The sequence below is a fragment of the Epinephelus moara genome, chromosome 20, assembly GCF_006386435.1.
Source record: "Epinephelus moara isolate mb chromosome 20, YSFRI_EMoa_1.0, whole genome shotgun sequence".
NCBI classification, from domain to species: Eukaryota; Metazoa; Chordata; class Actinopteri; order Perciformes; family Serranidae; genus Epinephelus; species Epinephelus moara.
Genome location: NC_065525.1, coordinates 21,722,890 through 21,740,544, shown reverse-complemented (window position 1 = coordinate 21,740,544; position 17,655 = coordinate 21,722,890). Strand labels below are relative to the sequence as shown.

General features: G+C 41.6%; 1 protein-coding gene across 1 annotated transcript; it reads left to right on the top strand.

Annotated features, from left to right (window-relative positions):
* Positions 1 to 11,302, top strand: si:dkey-234i14.6 (uncharacterized). The gene is made up of 5 exons (XM_050074186.1): positions 1 to 891; positions 5,476 to 5,652; positions 7,213 to 7,422; positions 9,489 to 9,702; positions 10,081 to 11,302. Exons 1-5 carry the CDS (start codon positions 406 to 408, stop codon positions 10,257 to 10,259), a joined length of 1,266 nt encoding a protein of 421 aa, XP_049930143.1. The 5' UTR covers positions 1 to 405; the 3' UTR covers positions 10,260 to 11,302.
* Positions 11,303 to 17,655: the final 6,353 nt, after the last annotated feature.

Sequence of the window (17,655 nt, the reverse complement as noted above, 5' to 3'; positions counted from 1 at the left end):
TTTTAGGACGGGACAATCACATGCCTACAGCTGGGTCACCACTGACCTTATGAAGTCCTGGCACAGAAATATGACTGATTTACACCTTTACGCATAGACTGCTGATACACTAAACAGTTCATTTTGTGCTGACGCTCTGTAGACACACACACATACACACACACACACCGTCGCTACTTCAGGAGAGAGAGGGAGGGAGCTGCAACAGCTGAACTTGCAGCGGAGGCAGTGGAGAGAACGCATGTGGCAAGTCTCAGCTGGTTTGCTTTGGCTGAGAGCATGGTGCACGTAAACCCTGCTTCTCTCTCTTCCAGTGAATGCACAGACGATGAGAGGACGCTCGGCTAATTGATAGGAGAGGATACAGCTGCTGGCTCTCATCACAGTATAATTTCTGCTCGCGGTATGGACGGGCTGCAGGCGGAAAACGCTGGAGTTGGCGGCACCGGGGAAAACGCAGAGGAGAGGTACCGCGCTCTCGCCTATGACACCGCGCTGAGCACTCTCGTGGCAGTGGCCGTGTACGTGGTGGTCAAAGTGAGCCTGGATGGCATCAGACAGTGGCGGGCCAGGATCTCGGTGTTCATCGTGGGTTCGGGACCCGTGGGGCTGACGGCCGCGCTGGTCGCTGTCCGCTCCGGTAAGGTGCTGAAACTGACCGTGCTGGATGAGAGGTACCGGACTGCCCTGCTGTGCCGGCCCCAGCAGATCGCCCTGGATCCCCGCAGCGTGAAGTTTCTGCTGGGACTCGGGGTGGACTTTGACAACATGGAGGGCTGCTGGCACAACGAGCATTTCTTCACCAGGATAGGCGTGTTTCAGGAGTACATGCTGAGCATCCTGGAGCAGAAGAAACAGAAGGTGGACGTCAAGGTGCAGCTGGGGACCAAGGTATAGCCTCATCACTGATTTCAACTAACCCTTATCCATTATCTGATAGTCTGTATGTTAGTGTCTCCTAAGTAATAGGCTTTTAAAAGTCTCTAATAACAGGTGCTTCAAAATAATCCCCATGTGCCACTCTCTCAACGAGGCTATAAATCCTATGTTATACAACTTCAATTTCCTCATGCAATTTTATCAATAATACATCGAGCACTGATCTGGAAATAATTTGTGATGGCTCTGTAGAGAGATGAGATAAACTTCAAGTCTCACACTGCCTCATTTTGTAATGACTGTGCCTTCATAGTCTGTCAAAACCTGATCCTCCCTAAGTGGCAGCGGTCAAAGCAAAGAGGCTGGTGTGTGCCTGCACTTCAGCAGGGGTCTGATAGCTATCAGCTGTGATGGTGACAGAGATGTCTGTTCCCATGTCCAATCAGAAGCCACTGAACAAGGCTGCTGTCTCATACTGTAGCTCACTGATTCCTTTTCTGACATTTAAAGAGCCTTTTGGTGCCCTCAGCATGAGCTAGTTTTCCCTTTAAGCACAGCACAGAGAACACATTTTTCTTAGCAAGCATAATTTTATTCATTTCTTATAATGCTCAGTTTCCTCATATACACCAAACATGCATATACTATTCTACAGTTCTCCCACAGCTACTCATAACATAACATTGTATAATGTCAGAATAACCTGTTATGTAAGCTGACCTCAAACCTACAGAGAATCCTCGCTACAGTTTTTAGGCCAGTGAAAAAGGAAAACACTCAATATAGTAAACAACTTACAACCCCAAACTATTATATCATCAAAATAACATGGATTTAATTACAGATTTCTACAACTGATTTTCTGAGGGTATCCCCAAACCATGTGCAAAGTCACTGAAATGTTACTGTACACTCTGGCACCTGGCCACGAGGTGTGATCAAAGATGAAACCACAGATGTTATCCCTGTTTTATTAAAAAAAAAAAGTTATGTTTATTTGTATAGTCCTCACTGTGAGCTTCATAACTCCCACACCAAGAGAACAAAAACATGAGAACAAAGCCTCCCTGCCAGACCTCAACTAAGGCCAAAGAAATACTCAACCTACAAACACAAAAACCTCAGAGGGGTTTCTCAGAGAGGCGCAGTGAGTGCTCGGAGTGGGCAAACAATTATGAAATGTTCAGTGAATATTTGTGTCATGGCTGGAAACCAGAGCGAGACTTTATTAGTGCTCTATTAAGGTTGGACCGGAGTGTCACTGCGGATGCTGCGACAGTAGAAAACATAGCTATCTGAGTGGCACACTTGTGTGTTGCTACTCTTCCCCGGCTCTTGCCAGCAGCTTCTTTCCTCCTCAGCTCCAATGTCATTCCTGTTAACTGCGGTGCCCCCCCCCCTGCTATCAAGTGACTCACCAACCTTTGGAAGACGGAAGACAAGGTCAAGAGGGTCTTTGATCACAACAAACTTCAGTTTCGTTTAGAGCCACTGCCAAGTCTGCCATTTCCTCTTGGGACAGGACATTGTGTTTGATGAATGATTTTCTTTTCACCCTCCCAGCCTGTAAGTGGTTTCAAGGTCTGGGAATGCAAAAGGGGGTCTTTTAAATAACCTGTTCTCTGCAGTCGAAATGGATTTAACATAGATCTCTCGCATCAACTGTAAGGCCCTTTTATTCTCCCTTTCAGCCTGTCAGTCTCTCCCTGACTCACTTTGTCCTGCTCTGTCTCCTCCTCTGCACAGGAGAGTACCTGGTGTTTTACTGAGGGACAGCGATGCATACACAGGCATAACAATAAATCTTTCTGAGAGATGCGCTGTTGCCAAGACAAGCACAACCTCTGGAGCCCATTTTAATGGCTTGTAAATGTATAATAAAACCTCACCTGTTCCTTTGATTAATCGGCAGGTGAAGAAGGAGAAATCAAACCATTTTGTTATGTAGAGGTTATAATAGTGCAAACTGTAACTCATAGAAACCTTAGTGTAAATATGAGAAGTATCAGCAATCAAAATTAGCCACAACAACAAACTGATACACTTCAAATATCTGCACAGGATGTATCTTACACTGAGAACGCTCCATCTAATGAAGCTCATATCGTCTCCTAACTGTGAGCTCTGCGCTAAAGGCGAAACTGCGTCTTTTTTGCGTGTGTATTGGAATATTTATGGAAAATGGTGTCTACAGCCTTATCTGACCTGCCTTATATTGAAGTGCCATATTGTCCTCATCTGCCCCTATTGAATGATACGTCCTCTTTAGAGCTCTCATGCTACCAGAAGCTTGCACTTTTTGTTGGTCTTAAAGCAGCAAAAAAATGTTAGCACTTCATTGGAGGCCTCCTCATCCTCTCTCTTGGAATCACTGGGGACAGATTATTGGATATAATATACATTTAGATGTCTGTAAGCAAGAATGCATAATCCTTTTACTGGGCATTTTTATTTTATTCAACCGTAACGGTACAAAATTGTAGAGAAAGAGCAATTACACTTAATGGATAGCGAAAAGGCAAGAAAGTGAGAAGGGAAAGAAACAGAAATTATTTAAGAGTCTCTGGATTATTTACATGATATAAATATTTCACTTTTAAGTATCATGGTTATCATCACTGCTGGTATACTGCGTCACCCCTGGTTTAAATATTGGTGCTGTAACCTGTAGAGCTGAAACAATCAATCAGTTAGTCAACTGACTAATTCGTTTAAGGACTGATTGATCCATTAGGTGGTTCCTTTCATCAAAAATGCCAAACATCAATTTACATCCAGCTTCTCACTTTTCAAGACTTGCTGCTTTTCTTGCTGCTGCATAAATAATAAAGTACTGTAAAACTTCAATTAAAAGCCTAGTCCCAGTTAAATGCTGAGTCCCTTTTACTACACATTTTGACAAACCTGTCTCAATAGGACGCCTGGTCTGGTTGCCAAGCAGTTAATTTTTTTAATAGAAGCTTCTGAGTGTATAAAACCGGGTTGTTGGCTACCTTAAATGATGTGTCCATTCCTCGATTACCCTGTAAGTTCTTCATATTGCTTTAGTCCGTGAGGTCCCTCAGATCAAAAGGATCAAAAGAATCAAAAGGGTTTGTTGTTATAATTAATCCAAGTTGTGACTGAGTATTGTTTTAACAGTATAAAGTGGTGTCATGTCCATATGCCAGGTGCTGTAATCCTCAAGTGCTGTAACTGTCTCTCTCTGATGCACTGTCTGTCAAAGTTAGATCAAATGAATGATTCATAACGGATACATTATCTGAAGCCTATTTTTTATACAAGTAATATTCATACTAGTTTAAATAAACACTTTGACTGCATTTCCTGATCTTTGCTGAGCAGCTGTTTTGTGTGAAAGGAGTCAAAGGCCTGTCCAAAATATAGGCCTGTTGATTTCAGTGATTTAAGCAAATAATAGCCCGGGCTATTAATTGAGGTTCAACATTGTGCTATGTTTCTCCTGTCTATCTCCATCAGTTATATCTTAGTGTTATGAAGGCTGCATGGTGAAGATAATTTTCCACAGTGTTGACCTAACTAAGTAACTAATTGGCAGATGGATTAATAAAGAAAATAACTATTAGTTGCAGCCCTGGTAACCTGTAAAAAATCTTTAAATATTTCTTTTGGTTTCACTAACCTAAATATGTTAGCATAAAAACACACATAATGCATGGTAATTTATATTTTATGTGAATCTTGAATGCTTTGCACGTAAACCCTAATTTTAAGAAATATTGCAAGGTTTACTTTGCAGAATTGTGAATTACTGTTTGTAAACAAGCTCGCCAGTGGAAGTGACAGTAAAAGTCAACCTCAGACTCACTCCTGTTTGGCATTTCACTTCACTATATTTGTGTTTTTTCAGCACTGTGTCTCTTGGATGCTGGCTGCGTACAGTCTGGCACTTGGTCTCTACTTTTTTTGAAAGCCTCGACCTCACCTGAGTGCTTTGAGCCTACACGTCCATAAGAGTCTCTGAAAACAAAACAAAGAAAACCCAAAACAAAAAAAACCCCAAAACAACAAACACACCACACACCTCTAGTAGGTCATAAGTGATGAGTGAGAATTTTTTTTAATCCTGCATAATAATCTTTAATGACTACAGCCACAAGTGAAAAATATATTTACTCCTCAGCTCCTCAGAACAGTAGATGTGCTGTTACTGCTCAAGTCTCTTAATAGAATAGAGTCAGTGTGAAGCTCTGACAATGTGAATTCAACTGTAAATGAAATTCTAATATTCATCAAACAAGCATGTAAGGACTTGGACCTTGCATGTTCTCCCTGTGTCAGTGTGGGTTTTCTCAGGGTACTCAGGCTTCCTCCCACAGTCCAAAGACATGCAGGTTAATTGCTGACTCTAAACTATCCGTAGGTGTGAATGTGAGTGTGAATGGTTGTCTGTCTCTATGTGTCAGCCCTGTGATAGTCTGGCGACCTGTCCAGGATGCATTCCTTCCCTCACCCAGTGTCAGCTGGGACAGGCTCCAGCCTCCTTGCGACCCCTAACAGGATAAGTGGTTATGGAAAATGAATAAATCAAACAAGCAATTTTTTCCCTTGTATTTAGTTTAACTCTTGTTTCAGTTTACAGAGGAATACCTTCGGCGGATCCCACGGAATGAGTGGCCACGTGTGATTGTAGTGGCTGATGGGTCGTGTGGCGACTCCTGCTCGGTGCTGGGCATCAGCTCTGACTACACTGTGGAGTCCTGCCATGCCTATGGAGCTAACGCAACTATAGAGAGACTAGATCAGAGACAGGTCAGGACACACATATACACGCACGCACACACACTCTATACACATACAAGCACTTACACAAACACTAATGGATGCATTCACTCCTGTGCACACACTGAGGCAATAACCAACAGGTTGCTGTTTGAGTAAAGAATGAAGGCAGCAGAAACAGGATATTGCAGGATATTACAGTGAAGGCGACTTTATTGTCCTCATAAGGCTGACTTGTGCAAACAGTGATGTGGACCTGCCAATAGCAGCTGAGCACAATATCTGACTCTCATATAAACAGCCCGATTATGGCAGAATGTTGGATCTCGTCAGCATAAACACTGGCCCTATTTTTTGATTTACTCATTGAATTTGATAAGAGCAGCTGTTGGAGGCAGGTGACGGCGATGATAAAGCCTGCTATTCAGTGCGCCCCCCTGGCTAGGCTCATAATCTGTTCCCTGCCAGGTGAATATGAATCAAGATATCAAAACCTCAGCTGCAATGTTTTTCACGTAGTGTGCCAAAGGTCGCTTGACATTATATAAGCAGATGGTTCTGTGAGTGATGACTCAGTGATGTTATCAAAAGGCCCAGAAAGGACTGAATAGATAAATGTGCAACACTCCCTTCCACACAGCAAAATTGATTCACTTCATTCGTTCTTTGGCTGCAGCTGCTGATTAAGAAATGAAGACAGAAAATATGAAAGGTGTAATATTTGGAATATGATGCAGCACAGGCAGCAGATCAGCCTTTGGGGCTTTATTCAGGCAGAAGCATTGTTCAGAGAGACTGACAAACAAATGTCACATCCCTGCTGGTCCACTGAGTTTGGGAAACTGAAGATGCAGACAGATGATATTTGCAGCAGTAGTCTGCTCCTCATCTTCTGTCATTGTTGATACTGTTCTTAGAGACTGACTTGTGAAAGGTCGCTCTTATGATTATAAACAGTGACGATCTGTACAAAAGAGAGGATTAGTTTGGAGGAACAAATAAACAGGTCAAAAGCTTTCAGGCTAATATCGTCTAATATCTGAAACACAATCATTGTCTCCTTTGCTGTATTATGCCTCTATAACCATTCATATCACGTTCTCTTTAGTGGCTGTGTGGCTGCCTTTTATTGGCCCCGTTTCTCTCTGGCTGTTTCCTGTAGTGATTGAATTTACCTCCCAGGATATGACCTGGTCGTCCCCACCATCCCTTCCATCTCCTCCCAGTCGCTGCTCTGTTCCCTAGCTAACTCCCTTGGTTGCACTAAATGCTATTTGATCCCACTTGGCTGGTTTATGTCATTGAAAAGAAAATTGATCACTTGTGGCTTGAGGGAAAATGAGGAGTCACTGCCAGATTGAACCACTGAATAAAAATCAAGATAGTCTTAATCTCCACTCAAGTGACAACAGCCCCACAGGCAGACATGGTATACATGGTATATGTCCTCTCACCACGTACACATCATCAGGTGCATGTATGTTAGGAATTAGATTAACTCAGCAGATATATTGGTAATGTCCACATAATGATATAATCTATGACACTAATCTCACTTCCTTTTTTTCCCTCTGTGTCTTTTAACTTCAGGTACCCACTCCTGAGATCCGAGCCCACAGCCTTTACTTCGACCTGTCCGCTTACGGAGTAGAGGCCCTCCGAGAGCACCGAAATCCCACGGCCAAACCTGGCTTCCACCTGAAGATTTATGGCACCTTCAGAAACCGCTACATGGCCCTCGTCTGCCCCGCCTCTGACACCAAGATGGTTCGCTTCCTCAGGCACACGGCCAACTCCTCTGTGAGACTCTGAGCTTATTTACTACTTGTTGTCGTTGATAAAGACTATAGGTATGAAGAATATGCAGCTGTACATCCATGTCAATGCAAGAGAAAGACAGATAATAATAACGCTGGCACAGTGCTGTGCTGCCTTGTCTTGCTACTTATTCCTCACCTTTCATTCAGCAAATGGCCTTTGACTGCGCTATTGTGGGAGTCCATTAGTGTCTGTACGTGGGTGTATGTTTGCGTCAGTGAGTGTTTGAGTCTGTGGATGTATTTGAGTCTGAGTGTGTCTGAGCCAAAGAGAGCATCAGATGAAGAAATGGGGGAAAGAGGGGGAGGAGAAAATAGACCTCACTAGTGTGTGTGCGTGCATGTGTGTGTGTGAGAGTGAAGAGGCCATCTGTACCCTGCTGTTACACATCAGTGAATAAATGGAGGGCATGATATTTTCTTCCTGTGCTCACCAGCAGGCTGTAGGTGCTTTTACAACCACTGGGCAGTCTGTGTTTTATCTGAGCATCTCTAGGTTTTCATGTCAACTACTGCTCTGGTCATGCGTAGCCTGTAGCCACAGCGTGCGGTGTAGTACACACAGGTACATAGCAAGACCAGCCTTTGAGCGCTTGTTGCTATGTGGGTGGCCATTCATATGCACAGTTACTTGGTAACAGATGACTGTGCAAGTATGGGTCGAAGAAGAGCAGAGTTTAGCAGAGAAAGAGACCGAGAGAGGCGGAGAGAGCGAGAGAGGCTTGTCACTCAATACCCACAATTACTGTAGAATTGATGAGAGGGCACACTGCAGCTTTTCTTCTTCAGTGTTCCTACATCAAAATAAAATGACAAAGTGCTTTTATGAGTCAGAGTTGCTTTGTTACAGATAGATGAAAGCATGTCACAGAACCTGTTAGGGCTACAACTAATGATTTTTTTTCATTTTCTATTCATCTTTGAATCATTTTCTTGATTATTTGAGTAATTGCTTATGAAATGCCAAAAAATAGTGCAGAGTAAATGTATCAGGAAATACAGGCAACAACAAAGGAGGGACTCAGCAGCACAACTCAAAAACACAATGAAAAGTCTTTTCTTGGAGAAATCAGAGATTGATACACAAGAGTCGGTCCAAAAATACCAGGCAAAATAGAAAGAATAACACTAGAAATGCACAAAGAAAATTACTGGAACGCTTACTAGAAAACAGTGAAGACAAACTGGCACAAGGGTCAGGTGGAACTGATCAGGATGGGGAAAGTAACCACACAGGCGGGAAACACGCAAAGGCAGGAAGTGAGGTATCTGAGACAAGAGACACAGGTGAGTAATACAATAAGACAGAAAATAATAACAGGAAAAACTAAAAACAAGAACACATAACCTTGACAACTGGACCAGGATGTAACAAATGCCTATCACAATTTATCGGAGCCCAAAATGACGTCTTCACTGTCTTTTCTGACCAACAAAGACAATCTCTAAGAAAAGCTAATTTTGCTTGAAAAATGACTGAAATGATTAATTGGATTAGCACAATAGTTGCAGATTAATTTTCTGTCAATCAACACTTTCTTTAATGGCAATGTCAGGCTAAGTTTATTGTTTCAGCTGCAGTTTGTATCAGTTGAGATGCATCTTTCCATATCTCTTGTCTCAATAGGTAACCTCCAGTGACTTGTAAAAGAATTTTTGATTAATTTTGCAGATTTTTGTTGTAATCGCATACATTTTTATACACAATTAGATTATTGCAGTTACAATTTCTCTCTGAATTCCATGGGAAGGCTTTAATCACCACCCCAAATCCTCTGGTTCAAGGAATTTGCAGTAAAAACTCATCTCAGCTAATCATTTTTTTTTTCTTCTTTCACACTAAGAAAACTTAAGACACACTGAAGTCAGGAAAAATGTGGGGCTTCTTGCTGTAGTACCACTGTGGCAGCATGATGACGAGTGGGATATATTGTATCGTGTAAATGTAATGTTCATAAGCAAGGCCATGTACAAGAAGATGAGGTTAAAAGTTGGTGAAGTGGGCCTTTAATGATGCGACACATGATCTGTCTCTGTTTTGCTGCCCAGATCATGAAGAACATTTTCCACCAGTCCTTCAATGTCTACAAGACGGACATAGAGCCTCGTCTCAACGACGTGACGCTCCATCACATGCAGTGCAGCCGCCGTCTTTTTGAGATTCAGTTGTCACACAGACGCATCAGCGCTGCCTACATAGAGGGGGACAATGTGGCGGTCACTGTGGAGGGGGAGGCGGCACGTGTCCTCAACTTTGACACAGGTATGCACGTCTGTAAAATACCAGTTATTACCAGTTAATACCAGCACTGCCCTTTGAATAAATGAGACAGAGTGAGATAGAAATAAAAAGAGATGCAAGGAGAGGATAAATTATTTTTTATGTGTGCAGCCTGTGTGTGAGTCACTACTGCACTCAGTGGCCTTTCAGCTGACGCTCGTCTGCTTTTGTCTCCATGCTGCTTTTTTGTGCCGCTGTTTTCAGCCACAACTGTGACGTCAAGGCCACATATTAATGTGTGGTCTGCAAAATGAGAAGCTGTATACTTCTTATCATGAATATGTGTTGTGCATTACTGAGATAGATTTTATGTTTCCTCTGTCTTCTCCTCTCCTCTTCGTCCTCCTTTACATCCTCCAGGTTGTGGGGTGAATCTAGGCATGCGAGGTCTGGAGTCAATGGGGACGTTCATTTACCGGACAGCCACAGCTGTGGACCAGAATGATATTCTAGAGGCACTGTCAGCTAAAATGCAGCACTCCAGACAGGTGGCTGAGACCTTCAAGCAGACAGGCCTGGCTCAATCAATGTATGAATGAAACACGAGGACGATCTGGTGAATGCATAATGCCACCTAGAGGAAAGTGGTGGATTATTTGTGTTTACAGTGAATGTTTACAATGAATCATGAGTCTAATGCTGAAGTGGACCACTAGTGGTTACACAAGGAGCTGAACAAGCCTGAGCTGTGAACAGATGGATAATGGATGTAAACATGTGACCATAAATCTTCTATGCGTAATGGATGGAGCGAGAGTAACCAAGACCACATTTGGTACAATGCATTTGAAGCTGTTCTGGTTTTTGAGGTTGTTAATACTGTGGCAGGAAGAGATATTTAATCTGTCACTGTTGCAGTGGAACAATATACGTTGAACACACTGCACTTTGGGTTTCTGAGTGAAGTGTTAGAATGCAGGGAAAATAAAAACATAGCCCTAAGAGATTAGGAGTAGTTGGAATAGATGAAAACTCTGTGATGCTTGTCATTTTCATCACTGTTGTCTTCTCTTTTTAATAGAGAAGAATTGACTTGATTTGCAAAATCTAGTTGATTGAGCTCTCCGGGCATCACGTCAATGGTGCTAGAGGAAATGAGATGGTGCCGTAGCATCATCAGCTACTGAATCATGTATAAAACTGTTATTGTCCATGATCTGACAGAGAAACACACATGTCTTAAGTGTTGTAATCAAGCCTTTTGTCTTTGTGTTTGACAGCGTGGTGATTGTTGTGCTGATGATGTTCTAAAGTATTTGCTAGAGTGGCCGCTGTTTGTGTGCTGCTTTGTAAAGTAAGATTTGTATATGGCGTATTTCAAAAAGGACAGGGGCCAACTGTATTATCACAAATTATTTTTGCCGGTGTCACATTTTGACTTGCCTTTTTATATTTTGCTCAAGGTGATCTAAAAGGAAAGTATATCATTATTTCAGATTAAGGAGAGTAGCCTATGCTGATTATAATGTCCTGCTCCTTTTGAAGTGCCAATAAAGATGGTGATTTGGCAAGAGTGATATGGATGGTCTTTACCCTTACATTTATTTTAAAATAGAGTTTAAATGCAATTTAATAAAGAGTAAGAGCAACCTTAATTCAGCTGTTAGCTGGGGCTCTAACAAACTGCTTATGTAAATTGAGGTAGATTATTACAGCCTCAGCAACAGACTTATCTGTTCTGCACTGTCAGCCTCTCATGACTGCGGAAGTATCGAGATTTTTATTACAGTTTTAAAGCTGCTGTGTGAAAAACCTGATCAATATTTGTGAACTGCAACCCGTGCAGACAGTACAGTATCAGCACATTGTTTCCATTATGGTTGATATGAGGCAGTACTGCCCTCTAGTGGTGTATCCTGTCTGTTGCATCTGCCTCAGCTAAAAAAAATCCCCATTCCTTTTGATTTTCTTTCAAGCACAATACTTCTACTATCACTGCTGTTAGACTAATGTGCCTCCTGTTACTTCTCCATTGCAACTGCATGAAAAAAATACTTCAAGAGTTTAAGTTCAGGTGTGTCAGATTTAGGAAATGGTAAATCATGTTCATAACTGTGTTTTCCTCAGTGTAATCACCTGATAATAAGAATTGTGTTTCCATAACCTTAGAATGAGCCATTTTAAAAAGCGGGCCCTCTTTCATGGAGTCCACCATGTTCTTTCTACAGTGGCCCAGAATGGACAAATCAAACACTGTCTCTAAATAGGACCATTCTCAGTTTAACATTCTCCTAGTTCTCTTAGTCCTATAGTTCTCTCAAGGCCCTGACAGACCAAACAGACGGTCAGCCTTCAGTGCTTTGGGCCGTCAGTGAGCACCTGTGGCCCTCATCACTGCGATGTGTCCCGTATCTTTGGCCCCTTGTCGGCCTCTGTCAACTGGCTTTGTTTTGTTGGTGATTCAGCATGTTGAATTGGCTTCGACAACTGCAGAGCCTGTCTGTGAATGAAATCACTCTGATGGTCAGCATTAGTGCAGAATGTACATGGTGGTTGGCTTTTGGTTGAAGTCTTTGCAGTGTGCTCATGTGCAGACTTTTAGTTGAGACACAATAGATGTGAGGCGACTCAGCAGGGGCTTTCGCTAGTCTGAGGTCTTTACACACTTGGCGCATGGAAGAAGTTTCAGTTCTGTGTCCTCACAACTAGATGCTACACACAGGTCTTTTAAGGGGTTGAATCTGGTCTCCTCTCCTCTCCTCTCCTGCTGTGCATGGGAAAATACTCAAACTGTTATTCCCAGCCTGCCCCACATCTTTGAAATTATAATATGCTTTATAAAGTTAAATTATAAAATGAAACATATTGACAGTAACTGATATTAGGCTGGCATTAAGAGTGACATACTACACTGAAATACTGTAACTAGCTAAAAATGTACCCCTGAACTCACACAGTAATGCCAAATGTTTACAGTGACGTCTCAATCAAATTTAGTTTGCCCAGAACTTTTTCAGTGGATGATTTTTTTTCACTTTGTAAAAATGATAACTAATAAAATAAATAATATAAAAATGAAACTATAAATTGCCGGTAAGTTACCTGTTGGAATAAATACTGTGATTATTCATTTGGCATTTAAGCTCGGCCTAAATGTCTGTTTTAAATGTTATTTTGTATCTTTATGCTATCCTTTACATATGGTTTGTTTCATATGAGGAAAAACACATATACATATAAAGGTGTTATGGAGTAGCTTGCTGACAAATAGCATCTTATGACAGATCAAACAGAGCTAGGCACTGTGAGGGACAGGTAAAAAGCCTTATCAGCTTTTCTTGCCTCAGTGAAACAACCATTCACTGTCAGGTATCTGGGATTTTTCTTTAAATTATAAATATCTTGTGCTGTGATGTGTGCAGTGAAAACATTTGTAATGCATCCAATAAATAAAACACTTGTCATTATTGTTTTCATTATCCTCAGACAAAAGCAGATAATAGGTGTCCAGTAAATAATGTATTTGCATAGTTTAGTTTCTGTTACTGTTAATAATTCAACAAAGGAAATGATAGCCTACTTGTAATTTTTTTTTTTTGAGTATTTAAAAAAGAAATCAGTAATTTCATTAGGCTACTTAAGGATTTTTATATCTCTAATATTGTACTTCGCTACATTTCCTAGTAAAATCAAAAGTCACATGAAGAAGTCCTGATTATCTGGGTGAGAAAGAAACAAAATAGGCAGAGAAGAAGAAGTTGTGACTGCGGCCGCAGGGAGGCAGAGCTCCACAGAGCTGCATGTTCAGTGCCAGTTAGACAGTTTTTTATCCACTTTTAGTTTGTAAGAAATAGCTAAAACAATGCAATATGCGAAATCACGCCATCATGCACACTGTAAGCATTATTGAACATGGGCACAGGCTAACAAAAAAGAGTTGCATTTACCTTAATTGATTGCTGTTTTTTAATGAACCGCCCAGCGAGCGCGCTTAGTGACTCAAATCAAACACACCCATCCAGCTGCCCAACAGGTGTACGCGGAACTGGCTAACATGCTAAATCATTTAGCTCCAAATGTTTGGGAACTCCGAGGAGCGCAGTGGGACACAGGCTGAGAGGACAGTTAAAGTGTAACAGAGAGACTGAGGAGTGGACTGGTTGTATTATGCTCTGAGGATGAAGCAAAGAGACTGACAGTGGAGCAGACTGTGGAGGACTTCCTCACACAAAGCCATTCAGACAGGTGAGTGCAACAACACACTCATGATGGATATAACTCACTTCACAGGAGACAGTCCACGGTGCATTGTGTGTAGGCCTAAACTACATTTGAGCAAAAACTGCAGCTCTTTTGTAGCTGCATGTGTGTTTGTGGCTGCAGCTTTGAGTTTTCTGCTCTCTGAGTTTACATTAATATATACCTCTGTTGTTTGTCTTGGTGACTGGTGTTTAATTCTGCTGTTAATTCTTCAAGAAATGGCAGATTACTAAATTGTAGTTTAATAATGCTTTGCACCTCTGTGGTGTTCATTTCTATTTTTATTTATTGTCATTCATCTTTGCTTAGGTGTGTCTGGCTGTGTAATGGGTGGGCTCATCAGTTGTATGCACAGTGCTTTATGTTGAAAAGGAAAAAGGTATAGACATCTGCTGACATGTTAAAGCACTTTATTTTGTAGCCTAAATGTGTTTCGAATGTGTGTGAAGGCACACTTATCACAACATAAATGTTTGTTTTTATTTACTACTTTACTCATGGAATATTTGTTAACAAAATGAGGCAAGAATTCATTTTAAACTTTAAAAACCACATCAAAACACCAGTAACACCTCCATTTAAATGGTAAATAATGTAAGATAATGTGATGTGTCACGCACTTCTAATTCCCTCATGCGAACAGTGACAAATAGGTTACCTGTGAAGGTTTTTAAAATTAAATTAAATTACATTTTTAAGGTAGTGTATGCTTCTTTATTAGGAAATGGGTGCACACAACATACTGATACAGTCAATTAAAAATTCATTCATAACTTTTTGTACAGGCCCAGTTGAATATTGCAATAATAATGTGTGGTTATCACAGAATCCCACAGCACTCCATCTGAGAACCACTGGCCTAAAACATCATCATGTACATCTTTCTTTGCCCTCCCTCCACTCACCTGTCTCTTTTAAAAATGTAACGCCTAGTGTTTACTTTATTGACCTACATTTTACTTTTATCTTAGTACATTTTGTGGTAATTTTACTTTTACTTGAAAATTACTTCAGTAAAATTTGTTTAAAGAAACAGTAGTTGTATTTGAGTAGACTATTTTAGTACTCTTTATCCCTGCAGATACCCACACACACTGCCTACTGCTGACATCTGGAGGTCAAGTGCTTTGCTAAATGGTTCATTGAAGGTGTCGTCTCAACCAGCTTAAGTTTACAAATGTGGCTCCAATTTTGTAAGTTCAGAACTAGCTCAGGCAGACAATCTCTAAATGAAAGGCTTATTTAACAAGATATTTAAGCCCCGTTTCCACCAAACGCTTTCGGTATTGTACCTTTGGAACCAAAAGTAACCCTTCAGACATGGTACCTAGAACACATTTCCACTGCAAACATTACTTTAGTCTCCAATTCAGTTTTCTGGGAGTAAAAATGATTTTATCCTAATGGAATTAAATAATAAAACTTGTCTGTATCTCAGTTTTATTTGCCACAGAAAACAGATCACTGCATGAAAGGGCGTAGGTTTCATGTCAGCATTTGGGGGGACATGTGAATTGGGGGTTTTTGATCATCAAACACTTAATTTCCTGCATAATGAGGAGTTTTTATGCACCAATTTGTAGTGCATTTTCTGCACTAGTTTATGGTGAGATTGTCTATGACTATGACTTCATGAATGTCAAGATCTGAAAGGACTGAATGCTATATCAATATTTTTGAAGACAGATATTTTTAGCAGTGTGCTTAACAGTGATGAGTCTTGAGCTATAGGTGCGAGACAGTGACCTGCTGAGATCTATTAAACTGCTCCGTGCCAACCCGTCCCACCCTCTAGCCTAACAGACAACCTCCCAAAGCTGTTTCCTCTGTCTAATTAAAAACATTCATCCGCTAGCTGTGCCCTCCAAGGTCAATAGTCTGGACCTCTGAACCGGCCCCTGCTGTAGCACAAGGCCTTTCATTAGATTAAACACAATAATGAGAAAATCTTTTATCTTTGCATATAATTAAAGCGGGGATGAAGGACAACTTAATCAATGATGTGGAATGACAAGTTCGTAAATGAATTAGACCTGCCAATGGGGGCTAGGCTGCGATCAATGACAAATGTTAAGCAGAGAGTGGATGGGTTGTAGTCACAGCAATGGGCATCTATGAGTCCAAACAAGAATATTTGCTGCTGCGGGTACAGACTGAGATTTAGCTGGATCAACCTCTGTGTTTGTGTGGCATCAAATGGGGAAAACAGTTTTCACAGAATCTGTAAAATCCTCCTTTTCATTATGAATCAAAAAGACACTTGTAAAGAAAATTTGCATGTACACTAGTGATCATGAGATTCATTTACACCTTTCTTTGGTGACTTAAACTGTGTCAAGTTGCATCACGTTACTTTAGCCAGCATGATTGTCTCATTTTAATAGCATAATTTTGCCATACGAGGGCAGTGTTGTCCTTTGAAACAGCCTCCAGGCTCTCTCTAAGTTCAGCAGGCTGCGGAGCCAAAACGCAAAACTGGATGAGGAACTGGATTGTAGATGGGATAGATGGAGACTGCACGGCTGCTGTGTGCTGTTAAACATGCACATAAACTAATTAATTCTGATAAAAGCAAATATATTACAGTATTCTGGAGTGGGATAATCTGTCACACTGAATGCAACTAGTCTAATGCAAAAAACTAATTTACTCTCTGACCCTGGCTCATCAAATTTTCAGATATCAACTGAGCAATTATAGTTTTTGTGTGTAAAAATAGAAATTGTCATAGTCTAAAGTTTTCTTTCCATGCTGTCGGAGAAGCTTGTGACACACAGCAAAAAAAAAAAGAAAGAAAGAAGTGGTTTTCACGGTTCTCTGCCGGCTGTGTGAGTTTGTGTTTGAGGAGATGGGAAAGGATGTGAGCACGAGCGTGTATTGACAAGCCTTCAGTTGCTGTCTGACACACAGACAGGAAGTCACTGTCACATGACTGAGATATCGGCACCTTGTCCGATTGCACAGAGGGCCTCTTATGTATGCTGCCAGCACAAATACAGGCCAAGTCATTCATATACACACACACACACAAAGAGAGAAAGAAGGAGTGAGAGGATGAGGATAAAGCAAGAATAAAAGGGAAGACTTTTTAGGGCATGTTAGTTATCCGGGGAAATTATTTGTCTAATGTCTTATTGGTGAATCTTGAATTGTTCTTTTTTAGTACACATGAAACAGCGAGGTGAATCCTGCAGCTGGATTTCTACCTGACTTGGGCGTCTGTCGAACAATTATCAGTTCTCCTATCTGTTCGGCTCCTATCTGTCCCATCACACTCACGCCCAATTTCCCTAAACTGTCACAGCTAATAATTGGGCCTCTCTGTCAGGAAGGAAATCAGGCCCGCTGTTCTAACTAAAACACACATCCCTCACCCCTCCCTTCATCCTTCCTTCTCCCCCTTTTCCCCTCTCCCTCTCTTCTTCCCATCTCCATCACCCTGTTCCCCTAATACAGTGGAAATCAGCTCTCCAGATAGAACACAGCCACCTCCTCCTCCATCTCCTCTTCTTCCTCCCCCGAGTCGGTGTGTGTGTTTGTGTGCGTGTGTGTGTTCGGAAGGGTGCACGCTGTGTGACAGTGGTAGCCTCAGGGCCAGGTTGCTGTTGACAGGGACGAGGGTCTCTGATTTGAGGAGAGCAGTCACACCAGCGACTGCAGCTGCCTCCCCGAGTGACACCTCCCTGTTAGTGGGGGAGATGTGGACACGTGTGCCAGTGTGTGTGTGTGTGTGTG

Bases quoted from the DNA above. Each gene is read 5' to 3' on its own strand.
- si:dkey-234i14.6 (XM_050074186.1), top strand. From the start codon at position 406: ATGGACGGGCTGCAGGCGGAAAACGCTGGAGTTGGCGGCACCGGGGAA. The intron at 5,653-7,212 runs GTCAGGACACAC...TTTTAACTTCAG, and splicing joins AGAGACTAGATCAGAGACAG to GTACCCACTCCTGAGATCCG. The intron at 7,423-9,488 runs GTGAGACTCTGA...TTTGCTGCCCAG, and splicing joins GGCACACGGCCAACTCCTCT to ATCATGAAGAACATTTTCCA.